Raw genomic sequence first — 25,812 nt, 5'->3', positions numbered from 1 at the left:
ACAATTGATAAAAAATAGCAGCAGTTTGCATGGCAGAAGATATGTACAGTATATACAAGTTCAGGCACCAGCCATCATTTTAGCAGTTTGTTTAACAATTTTCTTTGAGCTGCTTGTTTCGTTGCATTCATCTGAACAGCAGAGGTCATTTTTTAAGAGAGTCCGGCTCACTTGTTCATAGACAGGCTGTGCAGTGTGGAGGTAGTGGTGGGCAGAGGCTGGCAGAGTGAGCAGGGACAAGGCATGCCAGGGAAGTGCCTGTAAGAGCTGGTTAGGTGGAGGGGGTCCTTCAGAAGGCCCTGGACCGGAGCATGGAAACCCAGGTAGCTAGCTGATGGTGGTGAGTGCGGGGCAGGGGTCGCTGTAGAAGGTGTGTGATGCAGCGTGGATGGCGTGCCGCCCACCAGAGAGTGCAGGGACTGGGTCAGAGGATGCAGCGGGAGGTGGGCAGTTGGTGCTGCAGGGGTAATCGTGGGGTGGGCTGCAGTGCGGCTCTGGACAGCAGCACTGCCTCCATATACATCCCCCACCAACTTCTTCATCTCCTCCAAAGAGCTGGACAGCATGAGAATGTAGTTGCGGGCTAGCAGCAAGGTGGAGATCTTTGACAGCTTGCGGACTGAGGGCCCATGAGCATAGGGCATGACTTCTCGCAGGCCATCCATAGCCTGGTTCAGGTCATGCATCCTCTTCCTCTCCCGGCTGTTGACTTTCAGTCTCAGGTCTTGCACCTCCTCCTTGCTGAGATCAGACCTGTTCTTGTTCTTACCGCCCCCACTGCAGTGCTCTGTCCTGCCCTTGCCGGCCTCGCTGCCTGCTCTGTTTTCTTGGCAGTATGTCTGGAACATCTTGTTGGAGAAGAAGCTCACAGGAGAGTCATCCACCACCAGGTCTGGGGATGACGAGCGGCTGCAGGTGGAGCCAGCGTCAGAATCCATCTTGGTTGAAGCAGAGGAAAGTGCCGGAAAAGTCAAAAAACTGTCCAAAAATATGACTCTAAATGCTGAGAACTTGAGCTAAGAGCTTGAATTCTACAGATGCTTCCTAATTCGATGTTTCTTAAGCTGCTTCAGTTCCCTGTAGAGTCACCACAGTCTCTCACTTCTCAGAGTTTGTGTTCAATCTGATGATCAGTCTGTCCACAGGAGTGAGTCTGTCTAAACTGTCACCCTCTGGGCCCACTGGGGTGTATTTATACCGCCAACACAACAAAGGAACAATAAGTCGCATAATGAGACACTTAGAGCCACAGCCAATTGCAGAAGGGACACACTTTCACCCCCCCCCCCCCCTCACACAGCCTTCCTGCAGCCCCCACCTCACCTTCCCACACCCACATTTAACTCCCCCACCCCTGATGAACCCCCTACACATTAACCAAAACAGGGGTTTGTTCACATGTTGTGTTAAGCTGCACACCCAGAAGTTAACTAGGACTGTTAAAACCTTCATTAAAGACAGACAAAGTGGTGTATGTTTTGTTGTATGATGATAAAATTGGGTTAAAAGTTCAAATTCAGCAAATAGATTAGATTAAGGTTAAGAAGACAAGGTTAATGTACTCAATCTCATATGAAAATTTTGGAGATTTCACATGTTTGATCTTTGAAGTCATACTAATATAGCGCCTTATTCACCATATATCAACACTGAAAGTGAAGTAAAAGCGAGAGTTTGGCCCTTTAGTGAAACAGACTTATTGCCCCGGTCCATAACACCAGATATATGATGCCTTGAAGGCCTTATTTACATATGGTATCCATGAGACACTTAGAAAGGTATGAAGCACCATATGAGGTGCTTAAACATGTAAAGAGCAGCGTTAATGGCAGACTAGGTACAATTCACCAGGAGCTCAGGACAAAAGGGGTCAGATAAATTTGACTTGGCTCCCCAAACAGTCTGTGAAATCACATCACTATCACTGGAAGGGGGTCCTTCAGTGGGGAGGAGGTAGTTAAAAAGATACTAAAGAGTGGGCATGGCATTGTCTTCCCCTAATTCAACCATAAAGCTACTAGCACTTTCTCAGATTCACAGAATGTCAGTTTTTGCATATCTGCTTGACTTTTAGTTTTCCCCACATTTTCATTTTCTTAATATGACATGGAGTTGTCAGGAACACAAGGCAAAAATGACTGTACAGTATTGTTTCTTCCTCATCTCAGATAGAGAAGTTTCCATGAAATTCCAACAAGTTTGATGTCAAGCATGTATCTGTTGATCTAATCTTGTGGCCGGATCAAGCCGAGTTCACTCTCTTCTCAACATGTCTCTCTTTGAGGCTGGATTTCACTGTTCAGCTCAGGAATTTCCTGTCTCCTCTTGCCAAGCAAAGCCTCCAATGAGGCAGTGCTAGAGGGCCAGTAGTTTAAACATATGATAATTCTCATGTGTTACACCATCTGGGGTAGCAAAAGAGATTTGCAAAAACATTAGTTTTGTGAACCTTGGATGCAGCATTGATTCCTGATTCTTGCCTGGAGCGCAATAAATGCACTGTGATTATACAAGATTTTATTCAGTTCAAATGGAAGAAACATTTCAGAGGCTTCATGGCTTGAAAGTGTTGTTTTTCCTGATCTGTCAGCTCATCTGAGAAACTATTTGCTTTTCTCCTCTTGGTACACAGTAGGACACCCTGGTTTATATTTACCCAACACCAGCAGAGGCTCTCCTCCTGCCGTAGGCGTCTTTGTGCAGCTTCATGATTGTTCTAGAAACCACTGACTTGCAATTTATATGTTTGTGTTTGTATTTTTTGGTGGTTTGATAGACTTGCACGGACAGTGATGTAGTGTTTGATTTATACTGTGTGTGCTTCTCAAACACGGACACATAGAAAGTTAGGAGTGGGAATCAAGCAGGGCCCTCAGGACCCCCCACCACAGCTCCATCAGGGGGCCCCGCAGGGTGCTTTGGCTCAGCCAACATTCAGTGATATTATAATTGGGGAACTTTGAGAGCCAACATGGGCCATTTATTTGGAGCATATGGATTTTCCCGTCGTTAGGCTCAGAGCCAACATGGCTGCTGGACTCTCCTCTGCTAATTGGGTCAGGTCCTAATTAACCATGTTGGACACAATGGTCCGGATTTCATTCTTTTTTCAGTCTTTCAGCCCTTTTGATGGCTGGTTCCATGCCACAGCTTTCATTGTGCTTTACACAGTCCAAAGAGAAGAAAACGATCAATAACGTTTCTTTAATTGTCTTAATAAATTATCTATAACTTGAAAAATATGCCAAGGCTACTCATTAACTGTACATGAAGTTAGATTAGTGAGATTGTCACTCATAAAATGAATGGAAATACAGCACATCAATAAGAAAACAGCCATGAGCTGTAGTTGTATATTAGTAAAAGTACAATCACTACGAACACATATATAGATCATTGTCAGGGGCTCTAGCTGAAGAAAAGAGGTGTAATCAGTCCTTCTCTTACTCTATTGATATATGCATGAGCCAGATAAATCCCATTCTCCTGCTCATTCTTATTCTTATTCATGTGTTTACAGAGGCAACGGGCCACACAGAGAGACACAAGGATCTCTGAGCTTTGCATTTTACAAATGAAAGCGTAGCCACCCTCCATGTTTCCACATAATCCTTCAATTTTTAACCCTGCATTGGAGTGTTTGACTTTCTTCTCTGGATGCCACCTTTCAGGACCTTTCATCCAATTCAAGAGCTCTGCAACAGACCTTCTTTAGGGTTTAGAGACCCCCTTTCTGCAGCCTCACGGGGTGCACTCCAATGAAAGTGCTCAGGTGACCAGAAAATGAGGGCATTATCACAGGCATATGCTTGTAGCGACAGAGGATCAGGCTAGATTAGGGCCTATCATGGCTCAATAAAGCGCTAAGCTGAAGAGCAAACCTGTGCTGTGTACCGTAAGGCCTCCTTCACTCTCTGTTGGTCATTGTTTAACAGGATCAGTGGCTAGATCTTCTGTACACACACACACACACACACACTGGGCTTTAATCTGGGCATGTAGTCGAGAGCAGAGCCCATAGAGGATGCTCAGCAGCCTTTGTTAACCACCATTATTCTCAATGTCGCTTGGATATCAGGGCTCTGAGATCGAGATCATAGCAGGAAAAGTGATCATGGGGAGCAGATCTGTGAACATGGTTTGGTTTGCTTCATCTACAGATCTACACGAGATCTCCCTCGAGTACCAACGTCTGGGAAGAGAGATATAAAATTGTTTCACATAGTGTCTGAACGGGGCTGACAAGTGTTTCTGAGAACGGGGAGTGCTGCCCTTTGTTATCTCTCACCGCTGGGACAAACTGCTTGGTGATTTATTCATTTACACTGCCTGAAACAATTGCATTATCTTGGCCACAACAAAAAGACACAAAGGCGCTATGAAAATCCCCTAGGATGTTTATGAGTCACTAAAGAGTCCAATAACTTTCCCCTTCATCTTTAAGCAGCTATGGAGGATTGCATGCTGTGGAGGGCTGCAGGGCGAGGGGAATCAGGAGGGAGACCCAGGCCCACAGAGAGATGCTGATTATGGGTAGGATAAAAGGAATCCAGGCCCTCTCCTCTGGAGCTGAATGGGGCTAGGTCAGCAGGCTGTCCCATACACTGGCCTGCTCCATGCTGCTAGAACTTCATAAATTACCCCACAATTACCTCGGGGGGACACCGAGGGAGGAAAGACAGGCCAGAGGGGGAGAGAGTGAAAGGGGAAAGAGCAGAACCAGTTGCCCAGCAGACAGTCATCAGGAGGCGTAGGGCCCAGGTCCAGATGTTGGCCTTCAGGTTGCTGGGACCCAAATTATGGCTGCCTCCCTGAGACTGTCACCACAAAGTGAGAAAGATTCACTTCTGAAGGCTCCAAGATGCATCATACAGGCACATACTCGTAGTTTTATTTATAATACAAAGAATTGCATTTATTTTTATTCATTTGGCAGATGCTTTTGTCCAAAAGTGACAAATAAATGAGGTATAATCCAAGCCACAATAGATCAAGGAGAAGCCTCCATGAATGTGCTACAAAGCTGAAATTCCACCTGACACAGTGCCAGAGTTTGCAGGTGCATAAAGTAAGACATGAGTGCATAGTTTGGGGGGGGGGGCTGTTGGCTAAAAAATGCATGAGTGTCAACTACTTGAGCACCTGATTCAAAAACAGAAATAGTCTATACTTTAAGTATGACGACTTCAAAGGCTGCTACCTTCACTGTCCAAGTATCTGCATCTTCAAAGGATCAGTTTGCCCAAATTATGCAAAAGTTCTATTTGTAAGTTTTTAGATATCTGTCTCTGAGATTTCTGCTTCCACCACAATAAAATGAGAGTACATGAAACTGAATTTGTGGTGCTCACAGCATTTTTTTTTCCAAAAATAGTGTCCTGTGTTAAATCTAAGAGCAGATTTCAGAGGGACTAACTGTATAAAGATAGGTCTGTGAATTATCCAGAGTAGTGGGAACACTTTTTCTAGAAACATACATTGCTGCTGAACTTTAATATATTTTTTATGGCAGTGAGAATCACAAACCAAATTCCATTCACCTCCACTGTACTGGGGTGGAGGCAGAGACAAATATCTCAAAACCTGGAAAAATACAACCAAAGTTATCTGCATTGCTACATAGATCAGCTGCAGGTAAATAAGCATATTTGTAATTTTTTGTATTTAAGGTGGACTGACCCTTAAAGATTTTGAAGATCACTGATTCAGTCTTACCAATACAATTAAACAGAGTTAATTACAAAAAAGGACAACTGCATGTGCATAAGATGCACAAGAGATACAAATAGTTGTTCCTGATGAGAAAAAATTGCTTCAAAATTGTTACTTCCTAATCTTAATCAATCAAGGGGATCACATACACATGCCCACAAGCCTATACAGATGCACACACTTACACACAACACACACACACAAAGTGTATCTGTTCGGCATTGTGCTGGTCACACTTTTGAACAGTTGGCCACTCACTGGTGCATGAGGCTGGCTTTGTGTCCCCGATCTGCAGACTTCTGCCGCTCTGTGCCCCCCTCTGTCTCCTCCATCCCCCTTGTCTCCACGTTATCCAGTCTGATAAAACAGAGGACCTGCTCGCCCAATAATCTCCCTCCCCGAAGCCCAGGCACGACTACTGCCTTTCATCAGTACCATTGTTTCAGTCTGTTACCTCCGCTTGTGCTCCCTCACCACGGCAACACATGCACACACACACACACACACACATACTCCCCCCTCTTCCTTGTCCCCGTCCCATCTGTGGATAGGCCTGCCATGTGTCTATTCATAAGGGTGCCGGCGGCAACGCAACTGTATGTGGAAAGTACATGATGCTGTCCTTTTGTGTGGGGCTCAGTCCTCAGCTACTTACCACTGACCCCGGGGTCACAGTGCACAATAACCTGAGTGTTGGTGGCCACTGGCTATCCTCATTGGCCCGTGATTGACGAGCTGATCAATGGTCAGTGTGAGTGTGTGTGCACCCACATGTTTGGTTTCTATATGGCCTCTGCAGACCCATTGAATCAAGCGTGTCTGTTTTTTAAGTATTGGTCTTTTGAAGGCGTCAGACTAGTTAGTGACACACAATTAACTTCTTTGGCTTTTAGCTTGATGTAGTGAAATGAATAACTGCAATTTAGGTCAATAGGCACACGCCTTATCTGGACTTTAAAAAAACTGAATGGAGCTGTTTTCCTGTAATATTTTGTAATATTTTTACTTTAATATTTATTTATGTGTTTTGTGTCTTCTTGTAACTGATGTTTTAAGTGTAAAAACAGAATTTGAACTTAAAATTCTGCTGTATTCCTTCAGTCTGTCACTTCCATCTCATAATTTCTCTTTATCTGTCTTGCTCTTTTGCTGTCTTCAACCCCCTGCCCCCCCATGACACCCACCCACACACACACACACACACACACACACACACACACACACACACACATTCACTTCATGAGTCACCGACAAGGGGCTCAGGTGGGCAATTACGGGTGCACATTAAACCTTAATTCACATATGGCTGGATCTGAATACTGATGAGGGGAACTGTTCCTGTGGCACATTATCATCCAGTGTCCAACATGGCTGAAACACGGACCGCTTCTACTGCAGGGTCTGATCTGTAACTGTGTCCCTGTAGGAGTGACAGATGAAGGAAAAACACACAGAGTAACTCTCACACGCATAGTGGCTGTGTTGTTCTTCTTTGCTTTGCTGACAGAAAAACAGGCCATGACCCTGTGGTTTATAGACCTCCTGTTGTGTAACTAGTGGAGGGACGAAGAGGGAAAGCACTCTTGACCTGCTGCCATCATAGAAGATCTGTGTCCCGCTGCTGTCATTGAATAGAGACGTTTTCCAATTCTGGTTGGGATATCTTCATCGTTACTCACGTCATGTGATTGCATTGTCAGGCTTCAGCCTTCTCTTTAATACATATGACATGAGGGGTTTTGTTGAACAGCTATTTTAAATCAGCCCATCAGTCACTGTTCAATGAGAAACCAGGTGAAGCACAGTCACGAGAAGCTTAAAACAAGACTGACACCACAAAGAAGATATACAATAAATGCTTAATTATAACAACTGATGATTCAATTAACAACATGAATTAATTATTCTTTATTCACCTTATTCATTACCTTTCCACTAATGTAGCCCTTAATTAACAATGTGCTTAATGCATTCAATTTAGAACTCATGATAACCAATAAATGTTTTACAGTATTCATAAAACAACTGAATACTGACAGCCTGCCAGTGTTGGTACAAAAGGCCAAATTGATCTCTCTTTTTTAAAATATCTGTGTAAAAACATAAATATATTGTTGTTTGGTTGTGATATTTGTTGTAATTTATTTGTTTTCTGATGCTCTGCAGAACAGTTTACAATTCCTTTCAGAACAGCTTTAGAGTTTCACAGTTTAGTAATACATGCCATCAATCCTTGTGTATTTCATCTCTTTCTAACATTGTCATATTTGTATTTTTACATCTTTTTAAAATGTGTGTAAATGAATTGTCTATGTGTACTTCTGTTTGCAAACTTGGATGCCTCAAATCGCCCCTTGAGGGACGAATAAAGTATTTTGAATTGAATTTCATTATTGCTAACATCCCTTACTACTTAATTTCATTTTTATGAGGTTGGTAATAAAACTGTGATGATGCACATTAATATGAAATGTTATGCACATGTGTGAATTTATTTGTATTCTATATTAGTTTCATAGATGGCTCAACCAATCAGAACTAAGGACTGGAACTGTGATTAGTTTATCAGATTATAATCTTAATAACCACTAAACAAATGAGTATTTTTACTTCAGTTCATCAGCTAAACGAGTAGGTTTAACAATCTGACTACTGACAAGATCCAACAGATGATCTCAATCATAAAACCCTGAAAGTAAAATGCCAGCAGTGATCAGCCCTCATCATTATAGCACATGGACAAAAAAAATGTCAAATCTATATACAAAAGATAGCGAGTGAAGATTTTTCTTCATATGTACTGTGAAAGAAAAAAATGCTGTCTGAGTAAGATTTCTTCAGCTTGTCTCTCCTCAAAGCAAACAGCAACCAGCCTGTTTCTCAGATGCCACACCAGGCCACTGTCATATAGCTGTGTGGCCTCTCAGTGGCATGAGGGCTGAGTGTGGGTTTATAGCACCTTTGTTATTGATATCATTCTTTGTCTCACTTTTCCTGTCTCGGAGATGCACGGGCCTCTAAGTTCTGCCCAGCATACCCTGCCCTGCTGAGTGCAGCATTAAATATCAATACATGTTTACGAGCCCCCATAAATACTCAATACAGAAAAGCAGCAAAGAACGAGAAGACCAAGGGCCTCATTTCTCCCATGTGCATGAAGATGTAAACTAGGGCAGAGCTGGAAAGGAGAAGAAATGGAAAATAGACATAAATGTAAAAGAATATGAAAAGGCCACTGCAGGGTGTCAGCTGACTATCCACCTGTTGCACCTGTTGTGGGTTGTGAGCAAACATCCTGTCCTTTTACAACCAAAACCGTGTTAAGTTTCATAATCTATTATACAGCACATCTTTCCACCATTAATTAATGATTTTATTTACGTTTACCAAACACTAGCACTGAAGAGTACAAAGCATCCTCTAAAGTTTTCACACTGCTTTGTCTTCCAAGTGATCTATTATTCATAGTGTTAATTCCTAAAAAAGATTTAAGGATCAGAGAGTAATGAAGCACTGTAGACTTAAAGGCAGAGTACGCAGCACTTAAACAAAAGGTCCCATAAAAGTACAGCTCTAGTGACTGTGTGGTAGTATATTTGGGGGACAGTGGGCAGGAGGGGGTGCGCCCCAGCTCCGGCCTTTAAAAGATTAACCCTGAGCCCACAAAGGCACAGGGGGCTATGGGGCCAGGCAGGGGTGTGAGTGGGCCGCTCACTGGTTAAACATTGGCCGTCTTGGATCTCTTGTCATTGTCTAGTTAGGAGCTCTACCCGGGCCCCCGTTAGCAGCGCAGACACATATCTTGGCAGCCGGAGTGAGCCGATACAAAGGCCGTCGGTGCCCGAAAGGCAGAGATGGAGATGTATGGGTCCAGGGTGGGGTACTCGCCACGTGGGGCCCATGGTCGTAAAGCCCAAAGCAGGACAGATTGGACAGCACAGCCCCCCCCTCAGTCCACCTCTTTCTGTGTGTTTCTGTGCTCTGACAGTGATAAACGGGACACACAGCCTTCCAGAACAACAAACAGACACTGCCTCATTTCCCCAATGTGGGCGAGGGCAGGCAGAAAGGAGGTGCCATCCCATTAGGACCTGGGCTCAATGCTGCTCAGGCTGAGGCAGAGGGGGGTATTTCACTAGTACAGAGGGCCACTCGACCAGGGGCCCCCAACCAAGAGGGGACAGCTATGCTGTTTTGTTTTCTCAAAAAAGTGTCATAAAAAAATCTCCTTAATTGGTGCTCCATAAAATTAGCATCTCCAAGCTGATTAGATTTCCTCTCTCCTCAGTTACTATTGTGTCTTTCAGTGACCCCATCCCTGCCATTCACTTTCAGTCCTTTCACAACTTTATTGGGCATCAGAGAAAGAGGAAACTCATGTAAGATTGTGCCCTTTGCCCTCCGTCTCTCCTCCTCCCATTCGAGTTAACCAAGTCTATCATCCCTCTGAAACAATTGCCTTCTGCTCAGCCCCTGAAAAGTAAACTCATGATAATACATTGAATTTTGTTATGTTAAACTAGCCAGAAGGGATGACTTCAGTGTTTCACTTTCTGGCTTGTGTGAAGAGTTTCAGTGAAAACTATTGTATTTCAGTTTATTTATGATGCAAGACACATGCCTTTCCCACTATACTGAACCTCTGCAGAGCTATTTGAATAACCGTGGGCTAGACTGAACAATTGAAAATGTGTCTTAAAAGATTAACCACACTTCCTGAATGTAGTGCCATTGTGTCTTGCAAAATCTAGATTGCAAATAAAGTTTTTTTTTTCCCTCAGCAAAACCCTGTTTATAGACATGTCAGAGCAGCACAGACTGAAATATAATCCCATTAACTTTGAATGGCAAGTCTAATACTCTGTTGCATAATGTGTCTCGCGCGGCATGGATAATCACAGTCTCAGTGGAAATGGCAGTGAGATAAAGGGATTTGTGATGCCTTTGACATCTTTATGGATAGAGTATGGTTGGTGGGACCATAAGCTCCCCTCAGAAAGTTTGGGCCATCTCTTTCCTCCAATCTAAAATGTCATCTAGCATGAGTGATGCGTAAGAAAATAACTTAATTATAGGTCATAATCTCCTTATGTCATTTTACTAGATGGATCTGCATTGTACATTTGTGTAATATGGAAATAAATGACCTTAAAAGGTGCAATTTAAGAACCATAATCAGTATTCAGTGCATTTCTCATTGAAAGATTTACATATTTAAAAATACAGTTTATGTGCAACATCAAATTTTTCAGAATAATGAAAAAGAGAACATACGAATCAGCTGGTTGCTACCGGAAGATTAGGATGGATTATTTCACTGTGTGATTATCTATTGTGCCTCACAGAAACGTGGGTTGATTTCTGACATCACTATTATCTAGTGATAATCCAAGTATATTTATATTTTAAGGACGGCAATAATAAGATTTATTATTAACTCCAAAATCAAACTGTCGTAAATTCTCATTTCTGGCTTCTTAATCCCATAATTCTCAACCCCTTTATCAAGGTCAGATAATGAGAGTCATGCGGCTGAGAGTGTGATCTGTATGTCAGGCAGCAGTGGGAGGGACACATTAGGTTGTTAGGGAGGGGGACCATCATTGATATACGCATATCATGGGGAAAGTGAGGGTTAAAGAGTGGGAACGTACCCGGACATTGTGATGCAAAGGGCACGGGAGGGTTAAACCAGGTTCTACTCGGCCCCCTGACCCGGGAACTCTTTGATGCTGCAGCCTTCAGGACGCGGGCCCCTGAGGAGGCTCAGTGTGGCGCGGCCCTGGGACTGGACCGCTGCCACAGAGTCAGCGGGATTCGGGGACTTTGCCTTTGTCCCCAAAGAAAATGTACGTGGCTTTGGGAGGGGCCGGGGGAAAGGTCACATACAGGGAGCATGGGGAGAGAGGGTTAGGATCAAAACAAACAGACATTAGATCACTTTCTCAGCGACTGGTTACATGATGCATGAACATTACCTTGGCTAAAGAGCTTGCTAGTTGATCATCTAACATGCTGATGTGAGACTCTACAGCTGAAATACTGAAGCTTAATATCCTTCCCCAAGTAATATTTAATTTCTTTCCACAGTCTTGATGACATAAAATAAAAACAGCCAAGAGGAACTCTCTGTTGGAAACAGTCTAGATGTAAAGCTGGAAGAGCCTGGATAGTGTAAATAACTGCCTAATGCAATATTATCCAGTGCCTCTCCTACAAACCACAGATTCCTCTTCTCCTACAGATTCTTAAAAAAAGGGAAATCATATCATCATAGAAGCATAAACCCTGCAGGACAGTGTTGTCTTTGGGTGCTTATAAGTCCCCTTTATAAAAAATATATAATTCATACTTTCAGATTGAATTCAGCTACTGGAAATAAGGATCCTCACTTGTGATGCAGGAACTGTTTCATACTGTGTATGCTGTTGATCTCCTACACTACATCTGCAGCGCACATACTGTGTCAAGTAAGAGAGGGATATTATCTACTTTGGTATGGTTCAGTCAAAAAATTCCACATAGGGTAAATATCATCCCCTCAAAACTTAAAATAGATCAAAACCCCTCAGATCAATGCTGGCATCTGTGCGAAAGTTGGTACTCTATTGCACATGCTGTGGCAACACCTGGTACTGAAAGTCTTCTAGGAAGTGAAGACACTTGCTGCAGGTAAATCTCACTGTGTGTTCTGCTGGGTTTCAGCCTGTGGTCTGTCTTAAAAGGATTTACAGATTATCTACCTTCCAAAAAAATAACCTTGATGAAAAATGTTTAAAAAACAAGGAAAATTCATTAACTTTTAATCAATTTTAGACTTTCAGTCAACAAAAAGAAATTTCTTTGCATTGTATGATGACTTGCGTCTGTTTGATGCATGCATTTTAGAGGCTATCATAATCATAAACTCCACAGAGGGCTTTGCAAGAGTCAGTTTTTAGGAATTAATACGCCCTCTAGTGGCTGTACTAAGACATGTCACCATTTGCTTGCCAGTACAAACCACAGACAAGGACACACCAGCCCTTAAGTCCTGTACTGTAAGTCTTAAATGTTCTTTAACCAACTGTGGAACATTAACATCAAGGATTGTGAGAGGCTGAAGCTGAAAATGTGATTTATTTGACATTTATTTTACTCTCAGGATTATGTTATTGACAAGCTTATTCAATAAAGATGCGTCATGGTGCACACATTTTCTGTTGCATAATAATATCAGACATTCATTTAAACTTCTCTTATTCCATTTATTATCAGTTGCAGTAAACTGTGTGCACTTTCCAATCTCTCGATTTGACCACACACAGCTCCCAGCTCAGACCTCTGCGTGCTCTACCAAAGGCTAAGACACTCATTTAAGATAGATGAAGTGTATTCGAGTCACTCATTTCCACTCTTTCCATGAATAATGCAGCGAAGACAGCTGATGAGGCACATTTGGTTGTCAAGTTGAGAGGCAGGCACACAGTTACATAAGAGCGCTGTGGCTGAGGATGTCTGACAAGCCTGCCTTTGAAGAGGCCGCCCCACCACCTTCACCTCCTGCTGGGATTTGACGTCATCCCAGAGGGCCTGAACTCAAAATCCTGGCTGGGTCTGGCTCTAAAGAGGAGATACAGGAGTAATGAAAGAAAGCAGCAATTTAAATATTTTTCTGACACTAAATTATTCCAGAAGGTTTAATATTATTAAGATTGAAACACAGGTCTCTTGGATTGTCTCTCTGTGAGAAAGATTGCTTTCATATAAAGTAGTTGAAAATGTTTTTTATGCTTTAATACAACTAAGATATCACCTGGCCATTTATAGGATGTAAGATACTCTTTCTCTCTATGAGAATTCACTCATTTGAGAATTACGTCATCTCTATCTATATGTTACCCACTTCCTCTCATATCTACACAGGAGATGTGTGCATTTCATATTTGATAGCATCAGTGTGTTTCAAGAAATGGCCCAAACCAAGGCCGACACGTGCCTCCTCTATCATTTATGAGAGTTAATGCAGAGAGCGAGGGCAAGCAGAAAAACCTCCTCCCCCAGGAGACCTGTGAGCACAAGGAAATTACAAATCAGCAGCACTATAAACCATGCTGCTTGCAGGGAGGAGCTGTGGACTTCACTGGCATACAACCTGCTAGAATGCCTCCTTTATGCATATGTTAGAGAAATACTGATAAACCTGGAAAGACGGAACTTCTGTTTTTGCACTAACAAGCACGCAGCAGGCCTTTCAGGTGCTAATCTCCTGCATTTCTGATTAAAGAATGTCACCAGAAAGTTATGCGTAAACAACCTGACTTCCCTCGGGGTTGTTTGTCCCTCCTCACAGTATGACTGTTATGTAATTGTAACTTTCAGTCACTTTTATTTATGCAGGAGACAGAAAAGACATGTGAAAACAGCAAACGAGAAAAAAATGTTTCCATCTCAATCAATCCATCTCAAAAAGTCCTTCAAAAAGGACATGAAGATCATTTACTCAACTTCAGCTAATTCCCCCACCTTTAATTTTCCTTCCATTCAAATATTGCCTGACAGGAAAAAAAATCACGCAGCCTTAAAGGTCACATATTATGCAAAATGCACTTTTTCATGTCTTTTTAACATAAATATGTGTCCCTGGTGTGTCTATAGACCCGTAGATTATGAGCAAAGACCATCCTCTCTCTTCTTGCTCCATCTTTCAGTAAACGTGTGTGCAAAAACACTGTTTTAATTTGGCTCCCTTTATGACATCATAAAAGGATCTGTTGAACATAGGACCTCTTCCAGCCCTTCAGCAGGCTGATGGTCCACACCCACTGAAAACCTAATCCACCTCGCTGTCCACCATTGTTGTTTCCTCATTAATGCTAGCTTTGGTAACACAGAGACGTTCTTCAATCATCTGAGGAAGTTCAGACTCAATGGATTCTTTGTTTTTGATGGAAATGTCGCTACAGCAACTGGAAAACTGTTGAATGTGTTCATGAACCATTTTACTTCGGACTGTTTTCTGAACGAGGGCCAGTATAAAGCAGGATTCACAAAGATGGATTGATACTGGCTGTCTGTGACCCAAATTCAGACGTGGAAGCTGTAAGTTTTGCCATGTTTTAAAATGTTTTACTGTTTATTTAGGTTAGCCTGTTGAACTTGGCATTAGAATGTTGCTAGCGTCTATTGTAGCATCAATTATACCACAGACTGGAGCGATGTTGGACTAATGTTGTAATATTGAGGGACAGTCAAGAGAAACTGTATGGACGATAAGCCTCATTTGAAGCCAACTAAATAATGACAGTAGTAGGTTGGATGGTGGTAACTGTTTTTTCATGTTGCTTTTGGTGAAACTGCAATACTAGCTCAGCTAGCTTTGTTGTTACACAGAGGCCCGTTCTGCTCTGTGATCCTCGCTGGTATATGTGTGTTGCTGCTGTAACGTTGTGTAAATGTACTTGATAGACATGCCATGAAGGTAACGATACGCATGTGAAAAAGAAATTGTCAAACTGCAGGAATTCCTTTGCTTGGCAACGTTGTGTTACGGTGATTAGCATCCAACAGCTAACTTGCTCAGAACATAAAGCTGTAGTGGCCCGCTGGGCAGTGTGTGTCAAGCCGAGGCTAATACATCCATTCCGATTCACAGATACACTTAATTACTATAATAATAGTATTAGTGATGCTACAAGTTTATATTCATACTGGAACTGCAACTGTACACAATTGTGAATGAAATCATATCATAATCTAGTTTGCAATTGGATCAACATATGACAATACTGACTGAATCAGTGATTTACATATTTCATGTTTTCAGTACTCTGTTCAAGTTTTGATTACATGTATGCAACTTGCTGTGCCTAACTTTCAATATTACTATCCATATACACAAAAATAAACACCTCTAAATAACTCAGTAAAGCTTGAATGTGATTAAATGAGACTCCCTGGAAAAAGAGATTATGGCACCTTTCTGAATAAACATGAGAGAAAGCAGCTGTTGCAATTCAGGAGTGAGGATGTTCCACATTGTATGGGGGAAAAAACATTGTATAAAAACAAAAACACAAACCACTTTTTTAGAATATAAATAGATATTTTTTTATTCAGAGAGGGAGGAACTGCTCATACGACAACAGTAAAACATGAAACTGTAACAAAACAAACAAAAACAAGTTCCACTCCAGGCAACTTTTATTATTTATTAAAGCCACCATTTTATGCAAAAATGGAGTGTTGGAAAACACATCTACATAACTACAACACCTAAATCCTGACTTCTTTCTCCTGAATGTCATTAAAACAAAAATTTAACAACAACACTAACTATGGGTCTTCAAACCCTTTATAAACTAAGTGGCATTGATCTTTAAGGGAGAGTTTTCATTTCTTACAGTTATCACCACCCCCAATTCTCTCTGGTGTATACTTCAGGTACTTTGTCATGGTTTCCATTACTTTCGGGTGTGTTGTTTTGTATGTGCTGATGACAGCGTCTAAAGAGGAAAAACAAACTAGATGAGATCATTGTCAAAAATGCTGTACATTTTAGCCCATGTATGAAAAATCCTGTGTAGTGTACAGAGTTGTTAAAGTAGGATCACATTTAGATCACACTTTGCATGTTAAGAAACCCAAAGTGCGCAAACTCTCTTGATTTGTGAAGCCAGAAAACCAGTTTGTTGTTGCTAGGTAACCACACTCCACTCAGGTATGTTACTTGGCTAGCATTTTCAACAGCATTTTTAGCCAATTTCATGAAAACTTTGATCTATTATTCGACCAAAACTTGGATGAGCAGAGGACACTTTTTCTCTCTTGGATAGTGTGTGATGAGTTCAAAAGTAATGATAGGCTGACAACCAGCTGATGTAGGTGCTTTTTCCATACTGCATGTCAAATTAGGACCATATTCTCTTCACTGCACGCCAAAAATGACACGATGCCCAACCAAGAAACCTTTCTAACCTATTTGACTGCATGTATTATTGATAGAGTTTGGCTAGCTCAGCCTGTAGTTTCTCCCTGTTGCTTCTCACAGCCTGCAGGGAATCCTGATACTTCTTATAGTCACTGTCCATCTTTTTCACCTCTGCCTACTTGGTCTTCAGCTCAGCCTGGGCATGCTTCAGGGTCATTTGGCCCTGGACAGAAAGAAGGAGACAGAGACAAGATATGATAGATTAACTCTGTTTTGTCAGTCTTTGATTTCTAACAAAAACAAATTCTCATAATCGAAGGAGACATAATTAAAACTGATGATGATTTACATGAACCTATTTTATTGTTGAGTTATCAAGGATTCTTTTGTGTTCTTGTGTTGTTAATGTTAAAGACTTCATTAAAAGAAAACCTTAACACATTGTCAGTGAGGAAGATACTTCCGGGCAGGTCTTCCTGTCCGCCCACTGGGCTGATATGGACTGATAAAATTAAAATAAAGAAATAAAAACAAGAATAAAATCTTGTGATTAAATGAGTAATGTAGCGGTTATAGTTAAAAAAAACAAATAACAAATGAGAAAAAGACAATAAAGCATCTGTGCTCCTGAGTCCCGACTGACAGGCATGAAAGATATCATGATTGAAATACATTAGTTTGAAAGTCGTGCTTAGTGTCACGAAAAAATGGAAAATTTGCGTCCATGTACACAAATCTATAGATTAAAGTTTGTGAGTATTTCCTGAACTGCCGTGAGACTGGAAGGCAATATCACATCCCCAAGAAAAATCATCCCATTCTTCCTCAAGCGGCTGGTGAGAGCGGATTATGGAATCTCATTCATATTTGGCAGATAAATTGTCATATTATCACCTCCCATTTCTCTCTAAATCTTCCGCTCCAAAACTCCTCAACTTTACGGAAGGAGAAAGCGGCGATATCCTGGGGCAGGATCTTCCTTCCCCCCCCCACCTTCTCCTATTCCCCTCACTCTTTGAGAAGTAATTTAATTCTGCTGCCAGTTTATTCTTTTAATAAAAGAGATGAAGAGGTAGAGAGGAAGAGCTTGAGGGGCTCACGGTTGTGTTAACTTTGTCCTTCCTTTTACCGCCTTTCATGCTAAATTACAAAAGCTTGGAGCTAACAAGGATGTCATGATCACACGTAAGGGTGTCGAGGAACATACTAATCCCATATACCTCATGGGCACGAGAGAGTCTCCAAATGTAACTCCATAAAAAAGGTATTAACATGCTCAAACACATACAGATGCAACATTAGTTTTTCAAATTACACCTGTCCTCATTAATAAAGAGCATGCGTGATACTCTGCATATGGCAGAGAATAAAAAAGAGGAAAAGGTTTAGATAAGGACAGGGAAGGTAAAACTTTTTCACTTTTAGTATCAGGCATCACACCCTGACCTTAACCACCGTCTGTCTGGGGCAGGCTAACCACACAGCTTGACAGAAAAGGTAAGCTCCTGATTAATGGTATTTCTCAGCAGTGGAATATTCATCTGTGTACAATCTCGTGCCTCCATCAGCACTCTCGTTCCTCCCTCAGCAATGTCACTGTGACTTTGCAGAACCTTTCCCCACTTCAGGACCATCTATTTTACGGTGTGTTTACGGGCGAACAAACATTACGTGGCGTTTCATTGACCTCAGGGGAAAGAGAGAGCTGAAGAGAGAGAGAGTCCAGAGAGGTAGGATGAGGGCTGAGAGTTTATTAGACTTCACAAGAGTAATCGCATCTTGTGTGTCTGTGTGTTTTTGCTGCTGTGTTTATGTGTGCATGTCTAGTTAACATACAGACAGGCTACTGGGGTGCAGTAAAACACACCCCAACACACCATGACAGCTGAATTATCTATCTTGTGGTGTTCCTGGTGGCCCACAGGGGGAGCTGTGGATCTCCTTTCCAGTCCGACTCCACCATGTGAACAGCAGCAGGTACAGTAAGCAGAACTGGCATGTTCTCAGGAACAAAATCACACATCAGCATCTACCCTGTTACATGCTGTGTCACATCCTTTGTAGTGAAATATAAATGTGTTTTGATACATTCAAACATCCTCAGCAATCAACATACACAGGGTTTGATTGCTGCTTTCATTATTCTAGTTGCTCAGTGTATTAATTGGTAGAGAGACGGAGAGAGACAGAGAGAGGAAGAGATAGTATGTTGATATCAAGTATCTCTCTGTGGGGGTTTTTAAATCTCCTTAAAAAACCCAGCAGTGCAAGAAAGCCGCAGGGCATCCCCAGAGGCTGTTTTACCTGCAGTGTGTCTAAGGGAGGTGAAGACAAGTGGAGATGGAGTTGTCAGCATGCCCATAAGAAGAGAGCCTAGTATGCCACTAGAGCCATGCCACAGTACAGTATGTGGAAGCCAGTTATGTGCAAATATCACAAACAAGTATACAAGGAAAAATGTTTTAAGTAATCAAAAAGAAGAATATAGTGAAGAGTGTTTCGCAATGAGATTGTCTGGGTCAATAATTTACAGACAGAAAAGCTGAAAAAAACATGTTACACAAAATAATATTTATTTTTTCAGCCATTCCTCTCATATTTGCCATTTCCATGTAAATTACTGGATAATTTTATCCCTTTGGGCTTCTAAAAATCTTACAAATAAGACTGTTTTAAATAAACAGTTCAACATTTTTTAAAATATGCCCATTTTCTTGTTGAGAGGTAGATGAGAAGATCAATATCATTCTCACGTCTGTATATTGAGTATGCAGCTGGAGTTGGGACCATAGACTGTAAAGATTTAACGTCACTCATTGGTTTGCGTTGGCGCTGGTTTGAAGCCAAGAATTGCAGCTTATGGTTGGCACCATCTTTTCCATTTACGGAGTGTGGGGAGCTCTGGAAATACATAAATGCTACCTCGGAGCGAAATGAACACTAGCTGAGAACATCGACCGGAGCACGCATTAGCTACTTTAGCTAAATTGTGCAACAAGGCAGGTATATTAAGGAACTTACTGAAATATTGCATGACAGCATCATGTGAGGGTCTTGCAACTCAACTCTAATTTAACCACAGACACAGTAGAGTTGCGTGTCTGGAGAAATTATTCTTCAAACAAAAGCTCTTAAAGTCAGACAGTTTGAGACCTGGAGCTGGGGAGAGCAGCAGGTGAGCCAACTGTCAATCACAGCTGTCAATCAACGCATGGCACACGGCAGACATCAAAGCTACTATGAGCCCTCACATCTTATTAATGGAGCAATAACTCCTAGAAATGACCATCAGCACACTTATTAGAGGGACAAAGATTACCAATTGAGACTATAATGACTCTTTGAAAAACATTATTGACTTAGTATTTCTAGAGAGAAGTTGACGCTTTTTGAATGGGAGTCAGTTGGAGCCAGCATCTGGCAGCCGTGGGTGGCTTTGAACTTTATGGTACTTTCCCATCGGCCTCAGCCTCAAGCTGAGGTAGTTGCCGTTTGGTTGGGACAATTTTAGCCTAGCTTAGCACATAGGCTGGAAACACAGGGAGAAACAACTAGCCTGACTCTTTCTAACATTCAAAGATCCACCTACCAGGATGTTTAAAGCTCACTAATTAACATGTTGATTGACACAAGCAGAAATTTAAAAATGTCGTCATTTCAGTGTCAGGAAAAGTTACATAGTCTACTGTAACTACACCCAGCATTTTGACTCAAAAAGCACAGGTGTTAACATTAGCGATGGCTACGTTCCATTAAGTGTCCCAGTAAGACATGACAGTGTGACAGTGACCCATCATGCACAATACCTGGACCCTAAAACTGAAACAGCTAAATGGAATTCATCCATCAAGAATTTTACACCTGTGCTTTTCCTACAGTGACATGTCAAAATGTGAAAAATGTCTATAATTTGATTTGCCAGATAGGATCAGTGGGCACAGGTTTTGGTATAGACACAATGGTAGTTGTGTTTGGCAGCTTTAGTTTTAGACCGAGGATTTTCAGCCTTTGTAGCTTTTAGTCAAGGCTCTGTTGAACTTTATTGGGTATCTCTAGTTCCTATGGGCCTGAAGTCCTGCACAGAAATGTCTTTAAGGTTGAAAAAAGGGATTTGGCCCCCCTGGTGGGTACTTTCAGTGTCTGTGATGCTTCTTGGCTCTTGGCGTTGTCACGTACGTTTCCCGGCTTTCCACCAGGCCACACATCTCATAAAAATCCCCCTCAATCTTACTCCACCGTAACGAGCCCAGTTCACTGTAGCTTCTATTTTTACAAGCCCGTTGAGCAGAGGGCTTTTACTCCCCCAGTGCACCTGCCCTGCGCAGTAACTGAAAGACAACTGAGCACATTTTGGAGGGAATGTGATCCACCATTCTACAGACATATTGATAATTAACAGGGAGAAAAACACTGGGGAGGAGTTGAGGAAATCCAGAGAGGGTTTGTGGATTAACCAGAGGAGGGAGTGGAGCTAGAGCAGCTGTAATGTTGGGTGTCAGCTTGAGTTAGGGTGGCCATGTGCAGCTTCCAGTGGCCTTACACCAGCCAGACAGAAAAAGAAACACTGCGTATTGCTTTCATCTACTATTTTTTGGCTCAGCAAATCTCTGTCATGTTCCATATGTGACTAAAAAAACCTTTAAATGTAAATCATGAACATTTAAACTAACAATTAAAGGATAGAATAAACTGCCTTATGTCTTACAGTATATCACCTAAGAATATTTTCTTTCTATGATAAACAGGCATGTGAGCAGATAGCAGTGAATGAGCCCCAGGCTTTGAATACAATTCAGCTACTGCTGCACATATCAAAGCAACAGTAAGGCCCCTGGGTGCACTGTAATGTATGATCTAAACATGTTGGTATCAGATAGCTGTAAGCTATATGAATAATCTGAGTGCATATAAAACACGCTTGGGGGACAAAATCAAACAAACAGACAGATTCTGCACATGGATGATACTGCTTCCTCTAGGGAGCATTGGCTCATTGGGTCGCACAGACAGTGAGTGAGAGAGAGAGAGAGAGAGAGAGAGAGAGAGAGAGAGAGAGAGACCGTGACTGAGACCATGATTGGGTATGTTTGGTACTGGCACATTTACAACCACTGAGAACATCCTCTATATATAATTATTGTTTGGGCAATTTGATTATCAGATGAAAAATGTAATTTTTTGTTTAATAAGATAAGAACTTTATTGCAAAGAAGAAAATTATTATTTTTTGTAAGCAAAAAGGTTATTTCTATATATAGTAAAATATATTTAATAATATATTCATATCTTAGCAATACATATTAACATGAAATATGCATAGGCTATATACTAAGTAAAAACAGGATAAAATAAAAATAGAGTGAAAAGTACAAATTATCATAATATACTATATATACAGTACATAGTGAAATAAAATACACATAAAGTAAAATAGCATAGAATAAAAAATAAAGGGAGGTGAACAAATTATGGTGCAACACTTCTTACATGACAATGACCATTTTAGTTTAGTGTGTTTGCATGCTAAAATTTTCTAATTAGCACTATAAACACAAAGTACAGCTGAGGTTGGTGGGAACGTCTTTAGTTTTGCAAGTATGCGTCCATCCAGCTGACGTTGAGATGTTTTACTTTGACCTGCTGGTGGTGCTACATGAAAAGTCAAGGGAGAAACCAAAGTCAGTAGGATTCATTCTCTGGGGACCATAAATATCTGTACCGAATTCCATGGCAATCCATCCAATTGTTGATGAAACATTTCACTAAACACAAAAAATGTCAGCCTCATTCATAAGGCATGTCTATGATGCTCAGTAGCTTAAGCCGCCAAATAATAGAACATCTGCAGCATGACACCGCAGACACTTAACTACCAAAGCCTCCTCAAGAAGTGATTGTAACTTGACAAGCACTCACAGTATGATAAACTGTAACCTGTTTGGCTCCATGAGACGTCATACAAAATCCTAATTTGCCAAAGGCAAGACCAGATCTCCCAGAGGAGTGTTCCTACCCTATAAGTGAGCTAAAACAGCATTGTAAAGGTTAGGTTAAGAAAAGTAATAGTCATCAGGGGAGGAGCTCTTGACCTTAGTGGTAATGTCTCCCAGGAGGAGGTCGTTTGAATCTTTGTCAGGATGTGCAGTGCATATGATATGTTGAGAGTCATCAAGTTGAAACAGTCTGTGATAGGGGATTACTGAGGATTACTAAGAAATACTAGGATTTGTTGCACAGGAATACTTGTTGGTCTTTGCAAATTCAATAGAAGATGTTAAATCTGCTATTTGAGAGTCCTGATGGATTCTTGGAAGTTGGAGGCAGTGAGCTGGTAGGTTCAGATGGGAGGCAGTCCAAACTGCTTGGATGTGTTTCTGGCATGAAAACCCACCCCTATAATATACATTACACACATTGCTATTTAATGTGAGGTCCACAATGGTATTACTGTGGGCAGACTTATGAAGTTATAGGCAGAGGAGTAGAGGAATGGGAAGAGGTGGGAAACTCTACGGAGAAATCACAAGCGTATAAACAACAGAATGTCACGCCAGAGATTGGGTTAATTGAATAAATCAGGTCTGCAGGCCCTTTTTCCTGCTAGGATAACAGAGCAACCTTGAAGATTTGTTTCTGCAAAGGAGATAACAAATCCCAACCAAGCCTCAGAGGAGAAAACTGAACCTGTTACAAGGGAAAATGTTCCCTTTTATTTTTATTTCTTTAGTGTTTTTTTTTCAGGAATAACACAAAACAGTTAAGATGAAAATGGAGAAAGGTTACCGTGAAAAGAGCCAGAGTTATTTTTTTTTTTTTAATTATAGGGATATTTTGCAGATAATAGAAACAAATTTCAAAGCAAAATCTATCATCAAGTAATGAAAACTCTTTACAGCTACTAGCTAGAGGAAATTTCAAATGTGATGCTCATTAGAAGGTCAGAAACTCTGTTAATTTATTGATCATGTATAAGTTTCTAACATGTTTTTCCAAGTGAAGTGCATCATTACTGGAAACAAACCTAGGAGCCATTTAACTCTTTAACAGTGCAGGAACTCATGAGGCGTTCAAAGGAATGTGAACTGGCTAAATGACTCTACTAGGGCAGGTGTTATTGGTTGAATCCATGGATGTATAAAGAGAACAGGATACAGCATTGGAGTTGGGGCCCCATTCATTCCTATGAAAGTTGCTCAGTGGTGCATGAAGTCAAAAAAGCCACTTCCTGCAGTAAAGAAATTACGCAGATGTTGCTCACACTTCCTGATCATTGGGCCCATACAACATGCGCACCAAAGACTTCTGTTGGCCGAGCCAGCTAACTTTCGGTTTAGCCCTCCACTAACTTGAATGGGAATAAAGTTCGTGGGGGTTGTGACAATCAAAAAAAGTGTCTGCTGATTTACAAACGTCCTTTTTCACAATGTAAGTCCATGGGAAAAAGTCTTTTTCGGCCGAATAGCATCACGTGACAGACCCAGAAGATGTAATTAAACAGTTTGGCCACTATGCTTAATTGGCTTCAAAGCCCAGCGCACTTCCTGGGGGCTTGGTTGAATTGTGCTATCGACCAATGCCTGCTGGGAGCAAACGGCGTGCTGGGTCTCCACAGTAATGAGAGGGAGAATTGAGGTATCCATGGGAGACAGTGGGCGTGATGGGGTCCCCAGGGAGCGTTGTGGAGGAGGTGAAGGAGAGCTCAACATCTATACTGCAACAGAAAGAGATTCAACAACTCACAGGAGAAAAAGCAACAGGGGAAAATACATGTAGTGAAGAGGATACACATCTTATCATCTCCAACGTTTTAATGCCAAAAATGACGACAACAAAAGAGAATTTTATGCTTTGCAGTTCATTTCAGGATTGAAATACCTGTCTAAAAGTCATTAACACCGTGAGAAACTAACACAATTCAATCCTAACATGACGTTGTGAGTAGGTCATGTAAGGCAGCCGGTTTAGATAGGTGTCTTTTTTCCATGTTCCAAGTGACGATTTCTTGAAACAAAATAATATAATTTCTGCCATAAAACCAAAACAGTTAGCTGAAAGATGCTAAAACGTTCTATAGAGATGAGAGTTGCATAATGATTCTCCGTCGGTTTGTCACTACAAGAGACCCCTTTCACATTACACATAGTCGTTTGATCAACTGTTGATATAAAAGTATTGATTAGTGCAGCTTTAACACTGATGACTTTGCCATCCTCACCTCCATCATGTTGGCTGTTAACTGGCCAATGTCCATTTTCATTCAAAGCCTTCATCTCACCATCTAACCTTATCCATCCTCACAACAATACCATCCCTCCTCATAGCATACACTCATCAGTGACTCTGTCACTGCTTCCTTGTAATCTTGTGTGTCTTGGCTCTGGGTCGGGTCTAATTGGCTGCAGTGTGTGTGGCTGCTAACACTCTCTGGAGTCCAGAGAGGTCAGCTAAGTCAGGGTTCATTAGTGTAGCAGTGGAGCCGCCGCCATATTCCCTCAGGGATCTGAAGGTTCTTCTTCTTCCATCTATACCTCACTCTGTCTCTGTGGCACTTAAAGGACACACAGGCAGAGTGGAAAACACCAAGCAGCCATTCATAGTAGCATGCAACTCATACATAAACATTAAAATGCAAATACAGGTGTCCACAATACGTAGAAATGTCTGATTGGATACTGAAAGATAATATAAGAATTTGCAGGAATGTGTCACGGTAGAAGCAGTTACAGTGTGATGTTTGGATCCTGAGGTTTGACCCACCTCATTAAGCCACATCTGATCTTTCAAACCTACACACATCTTAATCCAACTGTGGGAAAGGGGGTGGTTTTGTCAGCCAACTAAAAGCAGTAAACACTACGATGTCTTCTGTGATAATGCCCAGCCATGTTCTGTTATTACTTTTCTCATTTTCAGAGATGGGGATGGAGGGAGTCCCAGAGGCTCCCCACTTTCCCATTGTCTCTCACTGATGGGCTTCTAGTGATGGATGAGGTGAGCCCGATCCAAAAGCAGAGAAAATGAAGCTTTCATTAGACAACGTAACCAAGCAGTTGTGAGCCATCTCCAGAGTCTCTCTCCCTGCACTCAGACACATTACCTGCACCCAAACAACAGCACCTTGTAGATGGAATCAATGTGTTGTTCTCTTGCAGCCACCTCTGCACTTTCACACACTGAACCGCCAGTCAATT

At 41.6% G+C, this 25,812-nt stretch overlaps 1 protein-coding gene and 1 long non-coding RNA gene across 2 annotated transcripts in view; one reads left to right on the top strand and one right to left on the bottom strand.

Moving 5' to 3' along the window:
- Positions 1–40: 40 nt before the first annotated feature.
- olig4 (oligodendrocyte transcription factor 4) lies at positions 41–1,067 on the bottom strand. Its single transcript, XM_042389140.1, has one exon. The coding sequence runs from the start codon at positions 936–938 to the stop codon at positions 168–170; it is 771 nt and encodes a 256-aa protein (XP_042245074.1). The 5' UTR covers positions 939–1,067; the 3' UTR covers positions 41–167.
- A 16,961-nt stretch (positions 1,068–18,028) lies between these two features.
- Positions 18,029–25,812, top strand: part of LOC121880801 — a 41,498-nt gene continuing 33,714 nt past the window's right edge. Inside the window, exons 1-3 of the long non-coding RNA XR_006091645.1 lie at positions 18,029–18,118; positions 18,232–18,351; positions 18,546–18,598. This is a non-coding gene — a long non-coding RNA (uncharacterized LOC121880801). The remainder of the gene's footprint in view (positions 18,119–18,231; positions 18,352–18,545; positions 18,599–25,812) is intronic.

The sequence above is a fragment of the Thunnus maccoyii genome, chromosome 16 (genome assembly GCF_910596095.1).
Source record: "Thunnus maccoyii chromosome 16, fThuMac1.1, whole genome shotgun sequence".
Taxonomy (NCBI): Eukaryota; Metazoa; Chordata; class Actinopteri; order Scombriformes; family Scombridae; genus Thunnus; species Thunnus maccoyii.
Note: the sequence above shows the minus strand (reverse complement) of the source record. Positions and strands in the feature narration are given on the sequence as shown.